Genomic DNA, 22,466 nt, shown 5'->3' on the forward strand with positions numbered 1-22,466 from the left:
TTTAAAATCATCAAGGCATCATAAAACCACTCATGGGCTTACTAAGTAGACTCTCTTTGTGACTCATGATGATAGGGTTCAGAAGGGACACATGTAGAATCTCTCAGCATTAGAACTTAAGTATACTTTTGGCTCTGGGCATTGATCTGGCTAACCCCTATGCATGGAAGCTCTTCCTCCTAAACTCCACCTAATAGACTTTCCCAAGTCCTTCTGGTAAAGTATACATTTTTACATTCTTTTAGTTTCTTTCTTTACAACAACTCTCAGAATCCCAGTGCTTGTACCAGTTAAGAAATAAAAAGCCAATGAACTCACGTGGCTGCTGCAGCTTAAACTTGGGTCCAAGCTCTCCCTTGTCACTATTCCCAATGATGGTGCTTAGAGTTATACTGCAGCAATAAACTAAATGACGACGGGTGACTAGCTCTCAGTGGGAATGGGAGAGCATGAGGGGACAGAAACTAAAAGTGTTTTTCCTTCCATCAAGCAGCCTTGAAACAATTATTGACTCCTCTAGTCACCAGAACCAAGAGAAATCACATCTAGCTCTTGGTGTTATCTACTCTCCAGTGGATATCAGTGCCCACTAGAGATAATTTGTGAATAGACTTTGTCTCCTGGGATCAAATGCTGTGAAAAGACTTTTCTTCTTATTATTTGAATTATTTTGAAAATTATTATGAAAATGATTTGAATTAATTATTGTTAATTGAACTGATGTCAATTATCTTAGATGTGAACTGAGCCCACAAATTGCTGGGCTCTCCAGGTAGCTAAAGGTTTTTCTTCACCTTACTAATTTTATTGAGTTGCAAGAAAGCATTATGAGAAGTTAAAAATGTGTAATGGCCAATGAAGGCAGAATTCTTAAGAGTATCCACAATATTTGATCAAACTCCACTTGGCAGCCACTTCTGAACTTCTCTTGCCAAGTGGCTTTGAAGTAATTCCAATGAGCTTCTGGGTGGTGAAGAGAGTCAGTAGCTTTGCCTGCCTCATCTCCTCCCTGGGCTGCCATGTGTCTGTTCCTGAGTACATGGTTCCTCATTGTAATAGTTATTCTTCCCTGCTCTTAGGTAAATGAATATTGGGAGACAGAGTGAATGAGGCTATGACCATTGTGTCTCTGAAAGGTCAGAAGAACCATCAGAGGCTTCTTCATCCAGGAAGGAAGAAGGGTCACCTGGGGCTGTGGGTAGTAGTAGCTGAATCTAGTCAGTACAAATGGACAGGAGGAGACTGGTTTCAACTAACATAGCAGTGAATAAAACAGGTAGCTAAGACACTCTTGAAAGGAGCTAGCACAGGTGACTGAGGGAGGAATTTCTCCATTGGTTTTGCCATACCAAAAAGGGAATTTGGTGGGGACTCTTTCAAGGCAAAAAGGCCCTCTAGGTTGTGGTCTCAAGATAATCTTGCTTCCACTTGTTTCATATATATATGAATACACATATTCATATATATATATATTCCTTTGCAAGAGGTAATTTATATCAGTTAGTTGATTGATACTGGGGGGAACATGTTAACTGGTTGATTGATTTTGGGGAGTACATCAGATGCAGGTCTTATGAGTGATAATTCTAGAATATCACAAATTCTTAGGGTTACTCCCTAGGGGCCTGATAGGAGCAGTCAATAGCTATAGGGATAGATTTTGGTTTGAAGAATGAACACAGTATACAAATAAAATTTGTAAAAGAATTTTAAAGATCTTTCTCACTCTGAAATAGACTCCATCTCTCTTATTTATACCTTCTCTGGAATTGTTTCTGAGACTAGGGGATCTAGAACTAGGGGATCTGGAATCTATGCCTTCTACTGACGAAGTATTATTCTTTGGTTGAAAAAAATCTTTGGTTTATAAGACATGTGGAAATGCAGCTTTTGTAGGAACATGCACCTCAGTGAGATAATTCCTGATTCAGAAATGTTTAGGCTTTACTTAACAAAGACAATGTTGTGTTGTTTCCCCTATGCCCAGGTTGGTTTTTTTTTTTTTTTGGTGGTTGTTAGGATTAGAGAGCTAGAAGAAAAGAATCTATCCTCTTTAGTTATTACTGGTTATTACTTACTATACCAAAAGGATTTCCTGAACACCTTTGTTGTCCTCTCACAAACTGTGTATGCACCTACTAAGATGGAGTTTTGACACATTTTATCTGGCTTTGAATGTAAACAACAGAATTAAGTTGATAAGACTCATTTTCAATGCTTTCTCCCCTATTATAAGCTATTTTCATCAGTTGGATAAGAGGATTGTAATCACTGGTTTACTTAAACCTTAAGGAAGCTGTAAGTTGTCAGTACAATTTTTTTGGAAGTGTTTAGAACAATTAGAAAATAAAACAAATATGATGAAGAAAAGAACATTTCCCTAATTACCTACCCAGCCACTAACCTGGTTCAGTAACCTTTCACCTGTACTACTAGAAGTCTTTGAACTGATTTTTCTTGTTTTGGATCTCTTTCCATACTAATCCATTTTCTACATAGCTGCCAAAGTGATTTTCTTAAGTCTGACCATGTCGATCTCTCCCACTCTAAAAAATTATTGCCTTTATGTTAGTTTTAGGATCTAATATAAATTCATGTGCTTGGCATTTGAAACTTTTAACAACTTGGCCTTTTCCTCTCTCTCCAATTTTTTTTACATGACTCCTTCCCATGATCTCTGCAGTTTAGCCACACTGTCCTACTTGCTGTTATTTGTAACATAGTACTCCATCTCCAATCTGCCCTAATTGTCCCCCAGACCTGGAATGCTTTACATCTCCTCACTGCCTCTTCTTAAATTCAATCCCTGCTTTCTTTCAAGATTTAGCCTAAATGCTACCTTCTGCAAGAGGCCTTTTCTGGACCTTGGGCTGCTACTGCCTTCCCTATAACAGTGCTTTCCATCTATTCTATGTATCTTTTATGCATATATTGGTAATTGTTTTATATTTTCCATAAAAGGTAAGCTTCTTTGAGGGTAAGTACTGTTTTTGCTTTTGTATTAGTAGCATTTACTATGCCTGACACACAACAAACACTTAATGATATGGTTGATACAATTGGTTAGAAGGCTAATAGCCCCTGGCTGTATATTAGAAATAATGCCCAGTTACCTGAAGTAATAGTCCCATTGCATTCTATATGGTAACAGTTATATCCAGAGAATTACACTTCTAGGCACCACATTTTAAGAAGGATGTTAAGGTTAAGGTACATTTAATCTGGGGGAGAATGGCTGGAAATTCTTACAGTCTTATGCTCTATAACTTTACAGAATCAAAGACTTTCCATATTGTAAGGGACATGAGTAGCCATGTGGTTCTACCCATATGCCAAAAGGAATACTTTTCATAAGAAGTAGTCATCCAACTTTTGCTGTAAGAGTTCTAGTGAGGTGAAAGCCACTACTTTCCTGAGTAGTCTGTAACCCTTTGGTACAATTATAATTGCTAAAAAATTTTCCTTGTTATTTCAGTATGCCAAATGGATCAGAGATCTCACTCATGTGAGCATTTATTCAGTGATGTAAATCAAAGCCCATCCATGCTCGTCCATCCCGTACCTCTCTTCTGTTTTCCCACATGTTTCCCAAGGGACCCTTCCCAATGTCCTGGAGGATCTCTTTGAATTCTCTTGACATCATGTATAAACCAGAGGAACCTCAAATGGACAGTTTGTCTCTCAACCTCGCTATGTGACTAGACAGTTTTTTTTTCTGGTCATATATTTTGAGGCCACCTTAAAATGTTTTGTATAAAACTCCTAATTTGAAACACCTTTCTACCTGTTTATATTCATAATGCACCTTTTCTCCATTGTTGTTAGTAGATTCTTAGCATCTGTAATGTTCCATTAACTTGTAGATGTGTGCAACCATCAAAAGATTAGAATGTTTGTGTTAAAAAGATGGATCTCTTTTTTAAGAAGGCTCTTCAAACAAATTTGTAGTTTCCCAAATACAATCCTAACCCACTCCTCTTTTTGAATTATGGGCCCAAATCATTTTTCATTTGTAGGGTTTGGCCTCCTTATAGATGAACTTTGTAAGTTCTCTACTTGACTTCATATGAATCTGGATAAAGAGTTTGGAAACTTAGCTTTTCTTTTGTGCATAGGTAGGTTAAACCCCTTTGAGAGATTTCTGAATGTCACTTTGGAGTCTCTGCAATGTCCCAGGGCTTGATGTAATTTGCCACAGCCATTCACAAACAAGCATTGGAAGAACCTCAGTCTCTAAAGGGCATCTCTTTTTGACTTGTATTCTATGCTGGATCTCCATGAGATGCCTTTGGTAAGTATATTTCTATCAAGGTTAAATCTGTTTTTTTGGCCATTTCCAACCACTACTTCCAGTTTTGTCTTCTGAGGCTCAGCATATGTCAATTAAAACCTCTTACAACTGCCAACCTTTCAGATATATGTTTCTTCAGATTGTAGACAAGCTAACTTTAGAACTAAGGCTAATTAATCCCTATATATAATCCTATATATAGGAATCCTTGTTTTTATTTTCTTCCTGCTTCTTCCAGGAACTGCTCCAGTAGTTATATCCTTTGTAAATGTATGTTACCTTGGGGACAACTAATGGCTCCAATAGATGAGGCTTTTAACTTATCTACTTGGAATCAAACTACCAGCCATTTCCTGAAGTCTCTCCATTACAGCCTTGTACATCAAGTATTTCAACCACAGAGACTAGACTTTCACTCCTACTTCCTTTGCATTATCCCAGGATTTAGTCCTTACCACTTCTTGCAGTTTCCTCTCCATGTCCTAAGCTAGTACCCATTTCTATCTTTCCCTTTCCCCTCTTCCCAATACTATTTTGTGTTGTCCTTCTCCATTAGAATGTAAGCTCCTTGAGGGTAGGGACTATTTTGTTTGATTTAACATGTATCCCCAGGGTTTAGCATAGTGCCTGGAATCCATCCATTCTGTTTTGAGATGGTTTGGTAGATCCAGCCCATTCTATTGGTATGGGTGGAGAAAGCAAACAGTTTAAACAAAAATAATAAGCCTGAGGCATTGGGGAATCAGCCATTCTGAACTAGATACCTTAGGCAACACAGCTTCTTGCTCATTGCCACTTTTTGAGTTTCAGAATTCCAGACACTTTGGTACCTACCAATCTAGTCTATGTAAAGTGGATAAATTATTTTCTTTCTCCCCAGGTTTCTTTTCATTTCTTATTGTTTCAAACACTATAAATACTGACAAGACAAAAATTTTCCAGTTTTCAATTTTGAAAACCTCTATGTAGCTTTGTATTCTACTAACCACTCTTTACTATTGCATAGTGGCTCATGATTCAAACTAATTCCCAACTGTACCCTAGGCAAATTTTTTCCCTAAGAGGTCATTTTGCTTTTACAACTTCTGCTAGCTGCTATTACTACCAGCTGACCATTCTCTCTTTTTTTTAATCCTGGCCCAGCATCATATTTGTTGATTGCTTATATTAAAGTTATTTTGCAAGTGACTGCTTAAAAACACCTATTAAATAGGCCCCTATAGCCTTGCCTTTAGAAATCTGGCATTCTTTGTTCTCCTATGTTCCTAATGATTCCTTTCTTTTGAACACTTTAATTCCTCCTCTTCTGATCTATTAATGTAGGTGTTTCTCAAGAGTCAGCCCTTGGTGACACAGTGCATCAGGTTTGGAGTTGGGGGAAACTAAGTTTTCCTGCCTCAAACACTTAGATGCATGACCCTAGGCAAGCCACTTAACCAATCAATCTCAAATTACCTTAGAGTTGTTTTAAGATTAAACAGGATCATGTAATGTGCTTTATAAATCTTAAAGTATTCATAAATATTAGCTATTATTATTAGTGGTGGTTGTAGTTGTAATAGTAGTCATATTCATATTCATAGTAGTCATCATCTCTCCCCTTATTCACATCTAGCTATAAATTCTACCTTTATACATATGATTTACAAATCCTTATTTCCAATCTGGAATTTCCTGGGCTCTAGAACTATTATCTGTTTATAGAACATTTACTCCTGGATATTCCATTGGCACCTCAAATATAACAACCTAAAATGAGGTGATCTTTTCCTCAGTCTTATTCTTCCTTCTGCCTTTTTTTGGGGTGGGGGGAGTTGTGGTATTCCTTTTTATTGTCTCTGACTCTTTTTATCTCTAGCCTTTAGCCTTTCTTCATGAATACCTGTGGAAAGCATACTACTTCCAAAAATAGCCTATTCTATTGCTGGACATCTCTAGTTGTTAGAAAAAATTCTTTATATACTAGGGGAGAAATTGGACTAAATGGCTTCTAAGGACTCTTTCAATTCTGTAATTCTATGATAATAAAGGCTAAGAAATTCCAGTACAAGTCTTGCCATTTTCATCCTGATGGATAAAGGATCTTAAAGTCTCTGGTCCTTTGTATATTTCTTTCCATGGGGAAAAAGATTGGCTTTATGAGCCATACTCCCTAGAACAATGATGGCAAATCTTTTAGAGATGGAATGCTGGGCCCTACTCGCCCTACTCACCCTCCAGATTAAGTGCCATGCCCCGTCCCCACCCTATACAGGGGAGGGAGAAAGTACTCCCATTGGGCTTCTGGACAGAGGGTGGGCAAAGTGAGCAATGTCCTCAGCAGGTGAAGAGGGAGAGGGGAATGGCATGAGTGCTCCACTCCCCTCCAACTCTGCCCCCTATGAGCCTCCCGCCTTACCCCCTAGGCACTCCCATTGGGCTGCTGGGCAAAGAGGTGGGGGATGTGAAAAAATGTCATTAGATGAGGTGAAGGGGAGCAGCTCTGCCCAAGTCTCCCTGCCTTTCTAGTAACTAACTCTGGGGGTGAAGGGGTGAGGAGGAAAGATGGCTGAATGCCTACAGATAGTACTCTCCGTGCCATAGGTTCGCCTTCACTGCCCTAGAACATTGCTACTTTATTAGATTCTATAGCTACAATTCTGATAACTGTCAAATAGCTGCTAGTAGTGCTTTCATTATTAAACCTTACACATGTACTCTTAAAGTTGATTTCATCTAGTCACTTAATTTTCCCACCCCCCCAAAAAAAAACAAAAACAAAAACAAAAACATATTTTCTGCTGTAGAAAGAACATTGGATTTAGAGATATAGTATCTCAGTTCCAAACTTGGCTTCTTACCTTAGCTGATGAGGGGGTTGGAGTAAATAGCCTCTGATGTACTTTCTAGCTCTAAAACCATGATTTACGATTTACATTTGAATATTAACATTAAGAGGAAATGTCATGTGGAAAATCTATTTGGCACAGGTTGGTGTCTATTTCAGACTTATCCTAATACTTCACTATATATACTGCTAGAATGTTGTGATGAAAGTGCTTTGTTATCTGTGAAAGACCCCGATGTCTATAATTATTTACATTTCTGTAAAAGGCGTTACTAGGATGGTCCTGGGAAAGTTTACTAAGAATAAAAGAATGAGTGAGGATTTTGTTGTGGTATTGAAAATATTTTCTTAGAGCAGGTCTAAGTATAGCTTGGGAGAAACATGACTCCTTTTCTTGCTTCTGTAGAGATCTATGGGACAGGGAAATGATTCATAAAAGATGACAAAAAAAAAAACAACAAAACCTGAGATTACTGTCCCCTAACTCTCCCTCTCCCAAATCATTTCTTGGTGGGTACAAAATGGGTTAAGTTTTAATGCTTGGCAGGGAAATGAGCTGAGGAAAATTATTTGTGAGAAATGCAGAAATGCATTTCTTTCCTCCTTTCCCAGGTTTGAATCTAGTTTGTATTAAACCCAGGACTTCCATTCTGGAAGTTATATGATTTCAGAGCTTATGGATATTCTTACTAACAGTGCAAACTGCAATGCAGCTATGCCATTTTAGCCTGAGATTCTTAAGGTTCTAAAAATCCTCCTTAGACCTGATAACAATGAACTAGAGAAGTCTTTTGGCATTCTTATACTACCAGTACAACTCTTGGGGCTACCCTTTGTGATTCCTTGCTCTTGCTACAAGACAGGTGACTTTCCCCCTTAATTCATTCCCTAGACACATGTCATTTCTTTTTTTTTTTTTTTTTTAAACCCTTAACTTCTGTCTTGGTTCATAGGTGGAAGAGTGGTAAGGGTGGGCAATGGGAGTCAAGTGACTTGCCCAGGGTCACACAGCTGCGAAGTGTCTGAGGCTGGATTTGAACCTAGGACCTCCTGTCTCTAGGCCTGACTCTCAATCCACTGAGCTACCTAGCTGCCCCCACATGTCATTTCTTGCACAGAAATCAGTGCTAGCAATATGTTATATAGTCTACTTATAATCACTCTCTGTCCTTAGAATCAATCACTAGTATTCCAATTTAAATTATTAACTCATATTAATCGATGAATAAGTTTTTTACTTCAAAACATCAGTCCTTCTCAATAAATGATTACTTTGAGTTCTGGTCTCCAGGCATAGAATGAAGCAGATTTTTCCTGTAGGAGAGTAGGGAAAAAAAGGCACTTATATTATCTCCCTACCTTCTAAGTATTAAAAAACAACAATGAAAAAGCAGCACCTAAAGTTTCGTTTTTTGTTTTTCAACCAGGCTGCTTTTCTAGCTTACATCTGTCTCCTTAATCCTAGAAGTCAGTTATCCTCTTTAAAGCACCAGAAAGTTCATTATCAGCTCCTCCCTGGTTCCTGATTCAAACCAAATAGCCACAGAGACATAAATTCCCAGCTGAACCCTAGACAAAATTTACCCCCAAGTAGACTGTTTGCTTTTACAACTTTTGCTAGCTGCCATTATTGTCAACTGATCACACCTTTTGTTTTTGTATCTTGGCCCAGCACAATATTTGATTGTTCATGTGAAAGTTATTTTGCAAGTGACTGCTTAAAACCACTTACTAAATAGGCTCATAGCATTCACCCTCCTTCTCTTGGAAGACTTTCTTTAGAAGGGGTTTGAATTTTTCAATGTACAATATTTCAAATACAATAGTTTAAAAAGTCTCACAGTATTTTCTTCACATCTAGATCCTTAAAGAGTTAACCATATTAATTTATGTACCAGAGTTGAAAAGTCTTCAAAGATGTTGGGCTTCCTTATGAAAATTAAGATATTTCAAAGCATAATGAAATCTTAGGTTCCCCACTCTTAAAAAAAATTATTTCTCCAGTAATTCATCATCAACCTTCAGACTCAAAGTCAATCTCAAAATTAATATCAATCTTACTTTGGGGTATTTTTCTCTACTTGCATCTTTTATTTAAAAGACATTTTGCTCTATCTTTTAATTTAGAGGATTTTAGCAGGGTAAATTATTTAACCTCTTTTGGTCAGGCTCAAGTTAAAACTGAAAGAGGGAAAGCAGGGCAGCAAAGCTGAATGAATTGCTTGGTCCCTTCTACCTCTAAAAGTGAAATATATAACTTAAATGGAGATATTTAGAATCTGTGAAAGCTCCGGTTTAGATTGTTTTTATGGCCAACTAAATTACTTAAATTTATAAAAACACATTTTGTTTTTTTTCCCCACATTCATAAAAGGAGTCCTATTTAAGAATTTGTAGATTAGGAATCTGAAGACCGCTATGACATTCATTGGGCAAATCATTTGTTTTGGGTCTCCATTTCTTCACCTGTAAAGAGACTCAACTTGAAGGCCTCAAAGATGTCTTCTTGCTCTAGGACTATAGGACCATGGCACTCACAACAACCCTGTGAACGAATGTATTATAGCATATTTGGCTGAAAGCAATGAAGTCTAAAAGCCAGAATTTGATTCAAATCCCTTGATTTTTGAGTTCAGTTAGAGGTTAATATGATTTTTTTTAAAGGAAAGAGCAAATTAGTTTTAGTTTGGTTAGCTTTAAATGTACATTTTTCCAAATAAATATTCTATCAAGTACAAAATAAAGTGAAAATGAGTAGAAAGTCTTATAACTAGAACAGTTTAGCTTTGTCACTCAGTTCTGTTACAGTTAATCTGTTCATATGTAATAAATAATAACTAATACCATGAAGATTTTCTAAAAATTAAATCACTAAATATGTCTCCATTCCTAATGTAGAGTAGAAAGATGACACCATATTTAATCTTCTTTGTAATTTTAGCATAAATGAAAGTCACGACCTACATTGAACAGGGTCTATTATCATAGAATGGACCAATGTCAAGCCACATCTAGAAAAAAAGTTCTGATTTTGATTAGAAAAAAATCATTTGTGCTTTCTACTATAAAGGTAGCCTGATGTAGCAGAAAGAAGATTGGCATTTATTCACTGTGTGACCATAGGCAAATTCATTTAATCTTTTGAGCCTCAACTCCATTATCTCTAATATGGGTGATAAGCAATATTTATATTTCCTACTTTATAGCATTATCAGGAGTAATTTGCTTTGGAAATTGAAAAACACTATAGAAATGTAGGTAATCATTATCACTTATGACATACGTTCCTGTGACATTTCTCAGTCCTTTTTCTTGAAAAAAATTCTTACATAAGTTTTTTTGGAATTGAAAATTAAAAGTCAGTTTCCCCAAATCAGCATGATTAGCTGATTAAATATAAATTTGTTGCCTGGTACCAATGCAGAAGTTATCTTGCCAGTGTTACTTGCTCTATACTATCTCCACCTGCCAAGACCACTTGATTTCACCTTTCCTCCTCAATCAATTTAATCATATAGCCACTCTCATTTCCTTTTGCTTAAGGAATGAAGATTCCTTCCTATTGATTCATTTTCCAGAATCCTTTTCTCTCTCTCATACAGTCTGCTCCATCCTGTAAAGGCTTTATCATAATGGTTAAAATTTAATTCAGATGAACTAAATTTTGTGATAAACTACTTAAGTATAGTAAGTTCCTTAAACATTCAGAGAAGTAGTAAAGAGATTGAATTCACCTTTCTATCGGTGAAGCAAATATTAAATCTTATTTTCATTCTTTTAATTCTTTAGTACACAATATCTTGCTTTTATTGAAATTCCAATTTAACAGGACAAAAAGATGGAGAGTAATCTCAAAAGGAAGGTTTTTTTTTTTTTTTTTTGTGGAGAAAAGGTTATGTATTTAGGACATTTGAGGATACTCAGGATCTGGCCTAAGGTCTTAACCAACCAATAGGATCCTTCACTTCAGTGTACTCTGATTATTGCAAATGTAAAAAACTAATTGTTGTAAATTTGGAGATTTCTATCTGAAGACAAACTTTATAATAAAACCTAAGGCTCTTTTCTCATATAAGACAGCCTCCCAATTGAGCAACTACTGAAAACAGAGAGAATTCAGTAAATAAAATGCACCAAAACACAAATATGAACAAAACCTATCTACAAGGATATTATGGAATAGAAGAGCATTCTAATCAGGTTTTACTCCTTATTCCTTTCCCACATTCCTTATTTTATAGCTTATTGCAAGATATGCAAAGTTCATTTTGTGGTGTGAAATACCAAGCAATAGAGAAAAGGCATTTTGGTTGGAGTTTTGTTACCTTTCCTCTTTTATCATTACCTGAAAGTTTCAACTAGATTTTAAAAGATGGCCACGATTCATATTTTGAACCCTTTGGAGGGTCGGAAAGTGCTGCTTTGGTTTTTTTTCTTTGAACTTTTGCTGCAAATACTTCTTTTATCTGGATTTAAGGAGACTCTAGAGCGCAGGAGGTATTCATTTGGGGTCCCCTTTCCCCTATCCAGCTTCTCCTGTTCTTTATTCATTTCTCCCTGAAGCTGTAAAGCCAATACTCTATCTTCTTCCTCTTGTTTATGCCTTTCAAAAAACAAGTGCTCTAAATCTATCAATTTTTGGGTAAAGCTACTTTTCCCTTCCTCTTTCTCTGAGGTTGTTTCTGGAAATATTTTCCTTTTCTTTGTGGAGAAGTCTGAATCATTGAGAGAGTCAGACGGAGATTCCAGACTTTTCTTTCGGAGAATTTCCTTATCCGGTAACAGACTAGTGCCTTCCTTTTTCATCTCTGCTGTAGATTCATTCTCTGATTTGCCTGAAGATTTAGCTACAGCCTTCCCCGAGCAGAAAAATTTGGTTTTGGGCAGTTTGTAGTGGGCAATATTATAATGGCGTATAATTTTATCTTCCCTGCTAGTTCCTGGCTTATTTTCTCCCCTGAAACACGTTTCCACCCCATTTTCCAGAGAAGCCCTTGCACCAATGTTCTCAATTTTACAGAAGGCATGTTTACATAAAATTGGCAAGTCCCCTCTTTCCTCCTGCCTCTTGGAGTTCTTCCCTTTACTGCTGTTGACCTCCTTAGACTTGGAGCATCTCTTGCTTTCTGCCGTTCCAAGTTCAGTTTGTAGAGCTGGGGAGGCAAGTGGGGATTTGGGTGTCATATACTTCTGGATGTCTCTGGAATTGTTCAGTTTAATCTCTGTTTTCTTAGGTGACCTGCCAGGGGTGGGAGAGGCGAAAAGGGAAGTCAAGACACATTTCAGTGTTTTAAGACTAATACTTATTTCTTGGGCCAGTTCTTTATCTATTTTCAATTGACCCTCTCTCTCTCTTGGCCTCTCTTCTTCCTCCTGCCTCGGCCACTCTCCTTCCTCCCTAATTTGCACCTCCTCTTCCTCGTACCTTGGCCTCTTCCCCTTCTCCATAATTTTATCTTCTTGCTCTGATCTATGACCACCTTCTTCCTCTGGCTTCTGCTCTACCTCCAAACTCTGCTTGCCCTTCTCTTCCTCTTCCCGCCTGCGCTCTTCTTCTTCTTCTTCGGCCAACAGCTGGCTTATGTACTCCGCGCTCACCCGGGCTTCCTCTTCTGCGCATGCCCGCCTCTCTGCCACCACCTTACTCAGCTCCTCCTCGTATTCCCGCCGTAGCTCTCCAGGAGCACTTAGCCTACGCGGTGGGAGCTCCATCTCCAGCTCTCCGCCTCCGATCCTACCAGCCGCGACAGCTTGTCCGCCCCCCCGGAGATACTGCTTCTCGATCCTTCGCCATAGCTCCAGATTGATCAGCGTGTTCTGGCGGGCCTGGGCGCGAGCCCACGAGGAAACTCGGCGGCGGCAGAAGGGACAGTACAGGCTGGCCTTCTGCACGGTCTGCTGGAAGCACGAGTGGCACAGTGTGTGGCCGCAGGGGAGGCTCACCGGCTCCACCAGGATCTCCGTGCAGATGGGACAAAGGCAGTCTGCGAGCACGAGAGGGGCTTCCGGGGGCGTGTCCATCCCGGGGGCGGCTCGAGGAAAACTACCTATTTCGGGAGTGGCGGGCGCTCAGGCTCAGGGGTCAGGACTGCCAGTCCTTTCTCCTGACCCCGGCAAAGCCCCGTCTGGGGCTTGAGAGGCGAAGCCTGCAGCCTCGTCTTGGAGTAAGCCCCAGGAGAGGGTGGGGCTTCACCTCTGCCTCTCCCTGTGCCCCGAGCCGAGCTGAACTGAGACAACCTAGACTGCACCAGGTTTTCGCTGGCCTTTGTGACGTCACAGGCCGCGTCAGAGGTCGCTCCCTCTCCCCCGCCCTTGCTGTTCCCAGTATTCTACGATCCTTCTCCCGGGACTCGGGGGCCCCCTGGAGCTGCTGGGCAGGGGGCTGGGGAAATGTTGGCTTTGTCCAGTGTTTCTATTGAAATCGTAGCCACGTCTTAAAAAGACAGAGTCCGGCTCTCATTCGCCCGACTTTTCTAGCTGAGAAGGTAACGGAGGAAGAAGCCACCTCGTAGATCCTTGAACACAGGGGTTCTATATTGTTTTTGTGTCAGGGACTCCTCGGGCTCTCTGGTGAAGCCTAAGGACCTCCGAAGAATGTTTGGAAATGCATAAAATACATAGAAGTTACCAAGAAGAGCCAAATGATATTGAAATATACTTAGCAAAATGTGAGAAAAAAATCTAGACCGCTGCTTAAGAATCCCTCCCAAATCTTTGTGTCTTATTACCCTTCTGTAACATAGTCTCTCTGTCTCTCCCTCTCTCCCTGTCTGTCTCCCTTTCTCCATCATCTATACTTCTTTCAATTCCTCTCTTTCTCGACTTATCTATGTCTTTCTCTACTTATATCTCTTTTCCTATCTCTCTACTTATTTCTATATATCTACAGCTATCTATTTAGGTCTCTTTTTCTCTACCTATGTATATCTCTACCTCTCCATCATCTTTCTCTACTATATCTTCTATATCATCCATTTTTCTGACTTCTTTATACTATGTTCTTTAGTTTTTTAGAATTCTTTCCTTTTAAAATCAATACTAAATATGATTCCGAAGGCAGAAGAGCCATAAGGGCTAGGCAGTTGCGGTTCTGAAGTCAAATTTGAACCCAGGACCTCCCATCTCTAGGCCTGACTCTCAAACCTCTGAGCCATCTACTTTGCCCCTATACTTTATCTTTATTTAGCTGTCATTTATCTATTTCTTCCATATCTATCTTCTATTTGTATCTATCTTTTGAAAAAAAAAAGTATTGTAAATTATACTGCTGCCTATTAAAAATAGCTTCTTTTGGGCACAGCTAGATGGCTCAGTGGATTGAGAGCCAGGCCTGGAGGCAGGAGGTCCTGGGTTCAAATATGACCTCAGACCCTTCCTAGCTGTATGACTTTGGGCAAATCACTTAACTCCCATTGCCTACCCAGTGATGGGTGTGTCAAAATTCAACAAAAAACTGAGCATAACTCGGGTGGTGTGTCACTTCGAGGAAAAAAACAACAACATAATTTCTTGATATTTATAGTTTAAATAACAAAAATGTATAATTGTAATATAACTATTTAATAAATCAAAATAGGTAAATTAATATAGGTAGAATTGTCATCTCTAGTGCCTAGAGTGTCTACACTACACTACAGCAAATGTTCATCCTCGGCATGTGGCCCCATACTTCTCTTGCATGTCATCGAAAATGACTACGCGTATCAGTGCTGACACGTGTTTCATAGGTTTGTCATCACCAGCCTAGGCCTTGCCGCTTTTCTGCCTTGGAACCAATGCACATTCTTAGATGGAAGGTAAGTTTTTTTTTTTTTTTTTTTTTTTTTTAAAGAAGAGCTTTTAAAATATTTGTTGTTTATTTGTTTCAGTCAAGTTGCAGTTTTTCTGGCAAAGATTCTGGAGTGGTATTTAACAAACTAAAACATGACACTTAAAATAAACTGTCTTGCTGGACTGTGATTTCTGGCGTTTCTTCTGGGCATTAGAAAAATGCTTTAATAGCCTCTTTTTTCACTTAATCTTTTCAGCCTCACTTTCCTCAACTATAAAATAAAGATAAAAATAATACCTACCTTACAATGTTGTTGGGAGGATTAAGTGAGTAAAAGTGTAAAATACTTTGTAAACCTTAAAGTGGTATCCTAGTTCTTTTCTTTTTCTTTTTTTTCTGTGACTTTTTTATCTCCAAAATGAGGGGACTGGCAAGATGGTAGATCTGTGATCATATAATAAACCTCATTTTATAATTAAAGGACATCTAAGCCCAGAGAAAGTAAGTAAATTGTCCCTATTCACATAAACCATCTCAAATCAATAAACCCCCATTTATTTATTAAGCACTTAGTAATTTCCCAGTAAGTGAAGGGTATATACAAAGAACCACATGCCTATTTTCAGTATCAAAGATATCTATGAATTCAAATCAGTTTTTTTTCCCCACTACACTTTGCTTACATGCCTAGTTAACTGATACATTGGGTATTTATTTCAGTACTTTAAGGACTTGTGATTTTATCCCAGTAGTTATTTCTTGACTCTTGCTTCTACTGCAATTATGAGGTCTCTGATGGCTCCCAAACTAGATGATCCCTTGGTATAAAGTACTATCAGGAAGTGATGCCCTCATAGCTTAGACACAAAATAGACCTGAGCTTCTCTGACTCATAAGAGCTCAGGTTATATTTTCATATTTTTCTGTCTTCTCTACTTATAGTTTCTACTTATAATAGTTATACATATATATATACTTTAGCACTTCTGAGTCTTGAAAAGAACTTTACATATATCTTGTATAAACCTCACAACATATAAGGTTACAGAGGCAGACAGATTAAATGACTGCCCAGAGCCACGCAGTAAATATTTTAGGCTCAGTTTGAACTCAGGTCTTCCTGACTTTAATCCTAACAATAATCCACTGGGCCACCTAGGTGCCTAGGTGAACTTACCCTAAGAGAAGCCTAAATACTGTGGTAGCACTACTACAAAAGAATCTTTTTAAAACAAACTCCATGTAAATATATATCCAGACCTCACTTTATTTGTAAAATGAGGGGTTTGAACCAGATCAGAGGTGTCAAACTTGTGGACCTCATCTCTCCCAAGCATGTCCAGAATGAGATTAAAATGCAGTTCATCAACATAAAATGTTGATGTATAAATAAAATAAGAAATATGTAAATTCATGATTTTCCAAGTTAATATGCAGCCTGCAGGGATCCTTATATATAATTTAGTGGCCACTTTATCTTTGAGTTTGACACCATTGGACTAGATAATCACTAAAGTTCTTTTCAGTTTTATTTAATATTCAGGATTTCTATTATGTATAAGCCATTATTAGCCTCAGGATCCTAGAAATAAAACATTTTGGAGTGAATATTTCACTTTTTATAATTCCTTACTTATCATCATGTAAAAAGACAGAGATGTGGCCTAGGTGATAGTAGTTGACTTTATAACTTCTTTGAAAAAACCTCTTCCATTCTGTCTTAGAATCAGTACTCTGTATTGGTTCCGAGGCAGAAGGATGATAAGTGGCCCAGCTAAGGCCAGATTTGAAGTCAGGACTTTTTGTCTTTAGGCCTAGCACTCAATCCACTAAGTCATCTAGCTCCACTGATTTATAACTATTTAAACTAACTATGCTTATACATCAAGGCTCTGTCTTGAAATTTCTTCTTTTCTTTATACTCATCCTTTGATCTCATCAGCTCCTTTGGGTCAATTATTATCCCTGGTTTGGTTCTACATACAGCCCTAGTTTCTCTCATGAGTTCTCCAGTCTTTAAGCTTTGAGTCATTTTTGCTTTCTCTCACTAGTCAAGTCCAATCCAAATATTACATAAACTTAGTTGACAGGCTTTAGAGGATTGACTCCTAATTTTGAAAGAAGTTTTCTGTTCTAGGTTAAATGCTATCAAACATCATCTCATGCTACAGAGAAATCTTTCATGAAAGGAAGAATCAATTAGTGTGGCAAATGTATCTTATTTTAAGAAATTATTACAGTCCCCTCAGCCTTCAAGAACCATCACTGACCAGTCAGTAGTCATCAGAATCAAGGTTAAGACCCTCCACCAACAAAAAGATTAAAACTCCTGGAAAGTTCAGGTGATGGTTAGCTTTTTTAGTGATAAAATATTTTTTAATAAAAGTGTGCATTTTTATACATAAAACTATTATTATACACTTAATAGACTATAGTATGGTATAAACATAACTTATATGCACTGGGAAACAAAAAAATTAGTGTGACTCTCTCTTATAATATTTGCTTTATTGCAGTGGGCTGGAGCCAAACCCACAATTTCTCTGAAGTATGTCTGTAAGTTTATAAGTATCTAGTATAAAGTAAAAATAGCAAGAAATAAGATTACAAAGGAAAACTTAGTAGTTACACACATACTGATCCAAAGACCAGAGGAGCATAATTTGCAAACTGGATTTTATATATTAACCAAAATTCACATTCTGAAAACAGGTGTAATCAGGGGAAGCCATGAAGGCCTTGCTGTCAGAGCCTTTTGGCTCTATGTTATGTAAGTCTAAGATAGGTTCTAGACATCTGCAATAAGACCAGTAAAATGACAAATGTTGTTGTTAACTTTGAGATGACATGGACATGTTAACTTTAAGATTTTGCTGACAACTTTGAGATGATTTAGATATGTCAATGAACTAATCTCAAGAGCATTGATAAGAGTTAGTTAATCTTTGACTAAAGTCCTATAAAAATGAGACTTCAAACTCTCTAATCCATGGTTTACTTGAATGGCTTTCTATGACTTCATTCTCCATTTTCTTCCACAATGTTGCCTGCCTCTTTCTATCACCCTGTCTCAGTTTCCATGCTATCTGCCTTGCCATTCACTACCTCTTTTGCTGTTTTGTCTCTGAATTTTCTGTGCTATTTCCCCTAGATCCTCTAGAGTGCCCTATTTACATGTGATATTAGCTTCATTTCTCCCCAACATCATGCTCTTTCCTGGTGAGTATCCAAAGAACCAGGCAATGCCTGGCCCATTTCATAATTTCATAAAGTAATTAGCAATTCATGTGGTCACTATCCTAGTTCAGGTCTCCTAGAATACTTTAGTACCCTTATAATTCGTTCCCTTTTCCCAGTTGTTTCACTTCCCCAGTTCATCCTTTATAAGGCTGCTAAGGTAATATTCCTAAATAAAAAGTCTGATTATACTTACTCAAAAAGTTCCAGTAGTTCCCTATTGCTTTTAGGAAATGCTTTTGCTTGTTAGAATCTCTAATTTCTTTCAAGTCTCAAGTCACTTCCAGGTGTACTTCCTACATTGGTCACCCAAACTGCTAGTGCCTCCCCTGATTACTTTGGGTCTATTTTGTATTTGTATATATTTGCTTTTTTGTCTTCCCCTGTAGAATGTAAGCTCCTTGAAGGCAGGGACACATTTTTGTCTTTGAATCCCTAGTGTCTACCATGCCTAAGTAGTGGATACTTATTAAATGTGTATTAATTGATAGCTAAATGACCACACACAAAGAGTAGTCATTAATATGTCTATGTCAGTTTAGACCACATCCTCTAGTGAACTACATGCTTTAGAATTATGTCTTTGATCTGTACTAATAAACATTAAAAAATGGGATGGAGTCATAAGTAGCCTTTTTAATCAGATTTGTACTTGACATTAAACTGTGATGAATCATTTGATGATAGAGTCCATTGCTTTACAGTGGGGTCCAAATCCAATATAGAGTCCAGCCTCACTAGATGCCAAATCTAATAAGATTGAATGCAAATTCCTGGGTTAAAAAAATCAACTGTACCAGTTGGTCTAGCTTTAGAGGCTTTAAGCTTAATCCTAGGTCTTCCATTTTTATCTGTGTTGACTTGGGGGCTTGTCTTTTCTCTTAGTCTCCATTTCTTTTTATAAAAAATGAAGGTGTTGAACTATGTTTTAAAAAAGAAGATCTTATAATTCTGAGTCAACAATGCCAAATCCAAATGGATAAATAACGGTTAAAAATGATAAAGTTGAAAACCATCTAGGTCTATCAGTAGACCATAAACTCAACATGAGCTTTAATGCCAAGGCTGCAAGTTAGCAGTAGTCAGAAAAAGTCGAAACAAGCTTAAGCTACTGTTAGAGAGGAATAGTGTTAAGAAGTAGGAGGTAAGAGTTTTACGGTATTTTAACAGACAGGCCACATTTGAAATATGTTCATCAAATTTTAGGAGAGATATTGAGAGATTAGAGCATATACAGATGATGATATGATGGTATGAAGAATAGTTTAAGGGACTAGGAATGTTTAGCTTGGTTAAGAGTAGATTTGGAAGTAGGAGGTAGAACATATTTTCCTAAGGAAGTCATAGGAAGATAGATTTTGACCTGTGAGGGACTAGTTGATGGGTCATGGAATCCAACCATCCTCTTCATTTTATAGATGATAAAATGGAAGAACTGTACACTCAATTTTCTCTGATCCACAGTTTCCTCATCTGTACAATGGAGATAATAATATGTGCAACACCTATCTTGTAAGGATCTAACGGGATAGTGAGGATCTAATAAGAATGAGTATGTAAAATCCTTTGTCAACTTAAAAGCATGTATTAATGTCAGTTATTTTATTAGCCTCAGAGGATGGAACTTATACCAGCATTTGGAAGTTTCAAGGATTCAGAATTATGGTTTCTATAAAGAAAAAATTCCTAACAATGAATTAGAGCTATCCAAAAGTAGAGATGCTGTCTCAGGAAGCTCTCACTGAAATTTTTCGTGTATATGCTGGAGATGGTCCAGATGATCTCTGGATGTCCTTTTCTCCTCACAGTTTCTTTAATTATGGGAAATGCTTTGAAGGTGGTGGGGAAGGAGAAAGTTTTTATGGATTCATACTTTGTCCTCCCTTCTCTGTTTTGTTGGATGCATGATTTGGGAATTTGGAGGTCCTGTAGGGTGGTTGGGATGTGCAAGGGATGGAAATTGGAGAGGGAAAGTATTTGCTGTTTGATGAAGGCTCTACTCAGTTCACTTTATCACACCTCACTTAGGTTGTACAAATAGGACATGATTTTATTCTTTATTAAAAACTTATGCCACAGAGACCAACCTTGGAGAAAATATTATATGCCCTCTTATTGAATTTGAGTGTATTTTAATATGACAGCTACAGTAGAATAACTTACCTCATGCTTTGCCAAGAAATCTGATGAATCAATTACATTAATAGTGTTAAGAAAATAATAGCAGTGTTCTTTTGAAAATAAAAGAAGAAACTTACAACCAGTGTAGTCTAGGCATATGCTGGCAAAGTGGCTTATCAGGTAAATGGACAAGAGAATTATTCATCAATGCCCTGGAATGAGAAAAAAAATGCTTTTGGACATATTTACAATGAAGGAAGTCAAAGGATCTAGTGGCTCTTTCTAATGTCTGATGCAAGCTGGTGTCATTGTATCCTTTGATAAAGCTGGTCGAATCCAATAACTCATTGACATTTCCCTATTGTCCAAAGAAAGTTACAGCAACTGAACTGTAGGGATGGTAAGAAGCAGTCATAGGTAGCAAACCTCAGGGGTATGAATGAACCTCTCTCCCACTCTGAGGCTGCCTGTAGAGACAGTAATTCAAAGTAGTGAGAACAGGAACCCTTGGGCACTTGTTTTATTGCTCAGTCCATTTTACCACTGTTAATAGAATTATTTGTTTTGGAAGGAGGGAAAACTAGTGAACCAAGCAAGATGTGTTGGTGACAGTACAATGGATGTGCTTTTAGGATTCTTTTTATTCTTGAGAGGCTTTCTTTGCATTCCAACATGCTTGCTGTGTATATCTTTAGAAAAATCTTGTGCGTGGGGCTTTGATTGAGCTGTTGGACACAGAGAATACTGATGTATGGGAATGATAATCACTGTGCTTCAAGGTCAGTGACAGCGCATCCTTGGCAACACCCATGTCATTCATTGTTCTCTGCAGTGCTCCTATATCTGAGGTGAGGGGATCTAATAGTTAGGGGTTATAGTTCCTAACATTACCTCTTTAGAGTCTTCTTAAGTTTTGGGGTAACCAAATGCTTGTCTATGACTCAATTTCTTTTTTTTTTTAAACCCTTACCTTCCATCTTGGAGTCAATACTGTGTATTGGCTCCAAGGCAGAAGAGTGGTAAGGGTAGGCAATGGGGTTCAAGTGACTTGCCCAGGGTCACACAGCTAGGAAGTGTCCGAGGCCAGATTTATACCTAGGACCTCCCATCTCTGGGCCTGGCTCTCAATCCACTAAACTACCCAGCTGCCCCCTATGACTCATTTTCAGCAGCTATTATTTGCGACTCATGAGAATGCAATCTTTTGAGTTTCTAATTTAAAAGGTTATTCACTTTAACTTTGAATAGTAGTATTAAGGAAAAAACTGTTTTTTCTAATAATTAAGACAAATTTAAGTACAGTATTGGTTTGTTAAAGACAAATTACAATATATACAATAAGGCTGTATTTAGTTTTAAAAGGTCTTATGCTCCAAAGATACTCTTTTTACTTCTATGTTCAGAAAGCATTTACCATGGAAAAGAGCGGAATAGAGATTTCCAGAATGTTTTACAGTTTTTTAAAATTGGACTGACAGCTTCATTTCCCATGATTAACATATTGATAAGTGGGTGGAAAACCTTTAGAGTATCTTGCTAATCGAATTTAACTTTATTAAGCTTAAATTAGAAAAAAAAAGATTTTTATTTTTGGTTCATCATTGTTAAATTGTACTTACAGGAGGATAAGAGAATTAAGTCCATAAAACGTTAATGGAGAAATCCTACTGAGTTGGTTATCTTCAATTATCCTGCCAAATAAAAGAAAACTTTGTTTTTATTAACATATGACAAGGATGTAAAAATGAGTGTTATATGACTGCCTACAAAGAAAGCATACAGCCATTCCAATCTGTGGAGGTCTTCAAATACACCAGGCTTCAAAACAGTTATCTTGTTGTGGCTTAGATACCTAAAAAAAAAGATAATGCAAATACATTTTAGAGTTTATTCTGTTTATATCAAACCATTATGGGGAAAAGAAAAAATTAAGTCAACCTACAGATATTCAAATATGTGAGGTTTTGGTATAGAAAAAAAACATTTGATAACTAGCCTAATTTTTCATTTCTCATTTGGAGAAACATATCTATATATACTAATTTAAAAAACAAACAAACAACCCTTATCTTCTATCTTAGAATTGATACTAAGTATGGGTTCCAAGGCAGAAGAGTGATAAGGACTAGGCACAGGAGGTTAAAGTGACTTGACCAGAATTCAATTAAGAAGTGTCTAAGGTCAGGTTTGAACCCAGGACTTCTCATCTCTAGGCCTGG

General features: G+C 37.6%; 1 protein-coding gene across 3 annotated transcripts in view; it reads right to left on the reverse strand.

The window, feature by feature from the left end:
- RXFP1 (relaxin family peptide receptor 1) overlaps positions 1-22,466 on the reverse strand; it is a 75,905-nt gene that overhangs the window by 32,646 nt on the left and 20,793 nt on the right. For all 3 annotated transcript variants that reach the window (XM_044680290.1, XM_044680289.1, XM_044680288.1), the window contains exons 5-7: positions 22,028-22,099; positions 21,867-21,938; positions 20,385-20,459 (exon numbers count right to left, since the gene is read on the reverse strand). In XM_044680290.1, the coding sequence (XP_044536225.1) occupies positions 20,385-20,459; positions 21,867-21,938; positions 22,028-22,099 (219 nt within the window). The remainder of the gene's footprint in view (positions 1-20,384; positions 20,460-21,866; positions 21,939-22,027; positions 22,100-22,466) is intronic.

This window comes from Gracilinanus agilis, chromosome 6 (assembly GCF_016433145.1).
Source record: "Gracilinanus agilis isolate LMUSP501 chromosome 6, AgileGrace, whole genome shotgun sequence".
Classification (NCBI taxonomy): domain Eukaryota; kingdom Metazoa; phylum Chordata; class Mammalia; order Didelphimorphia; family Didelphidae; genus Gracilinanus; species Gracilinanus agilis.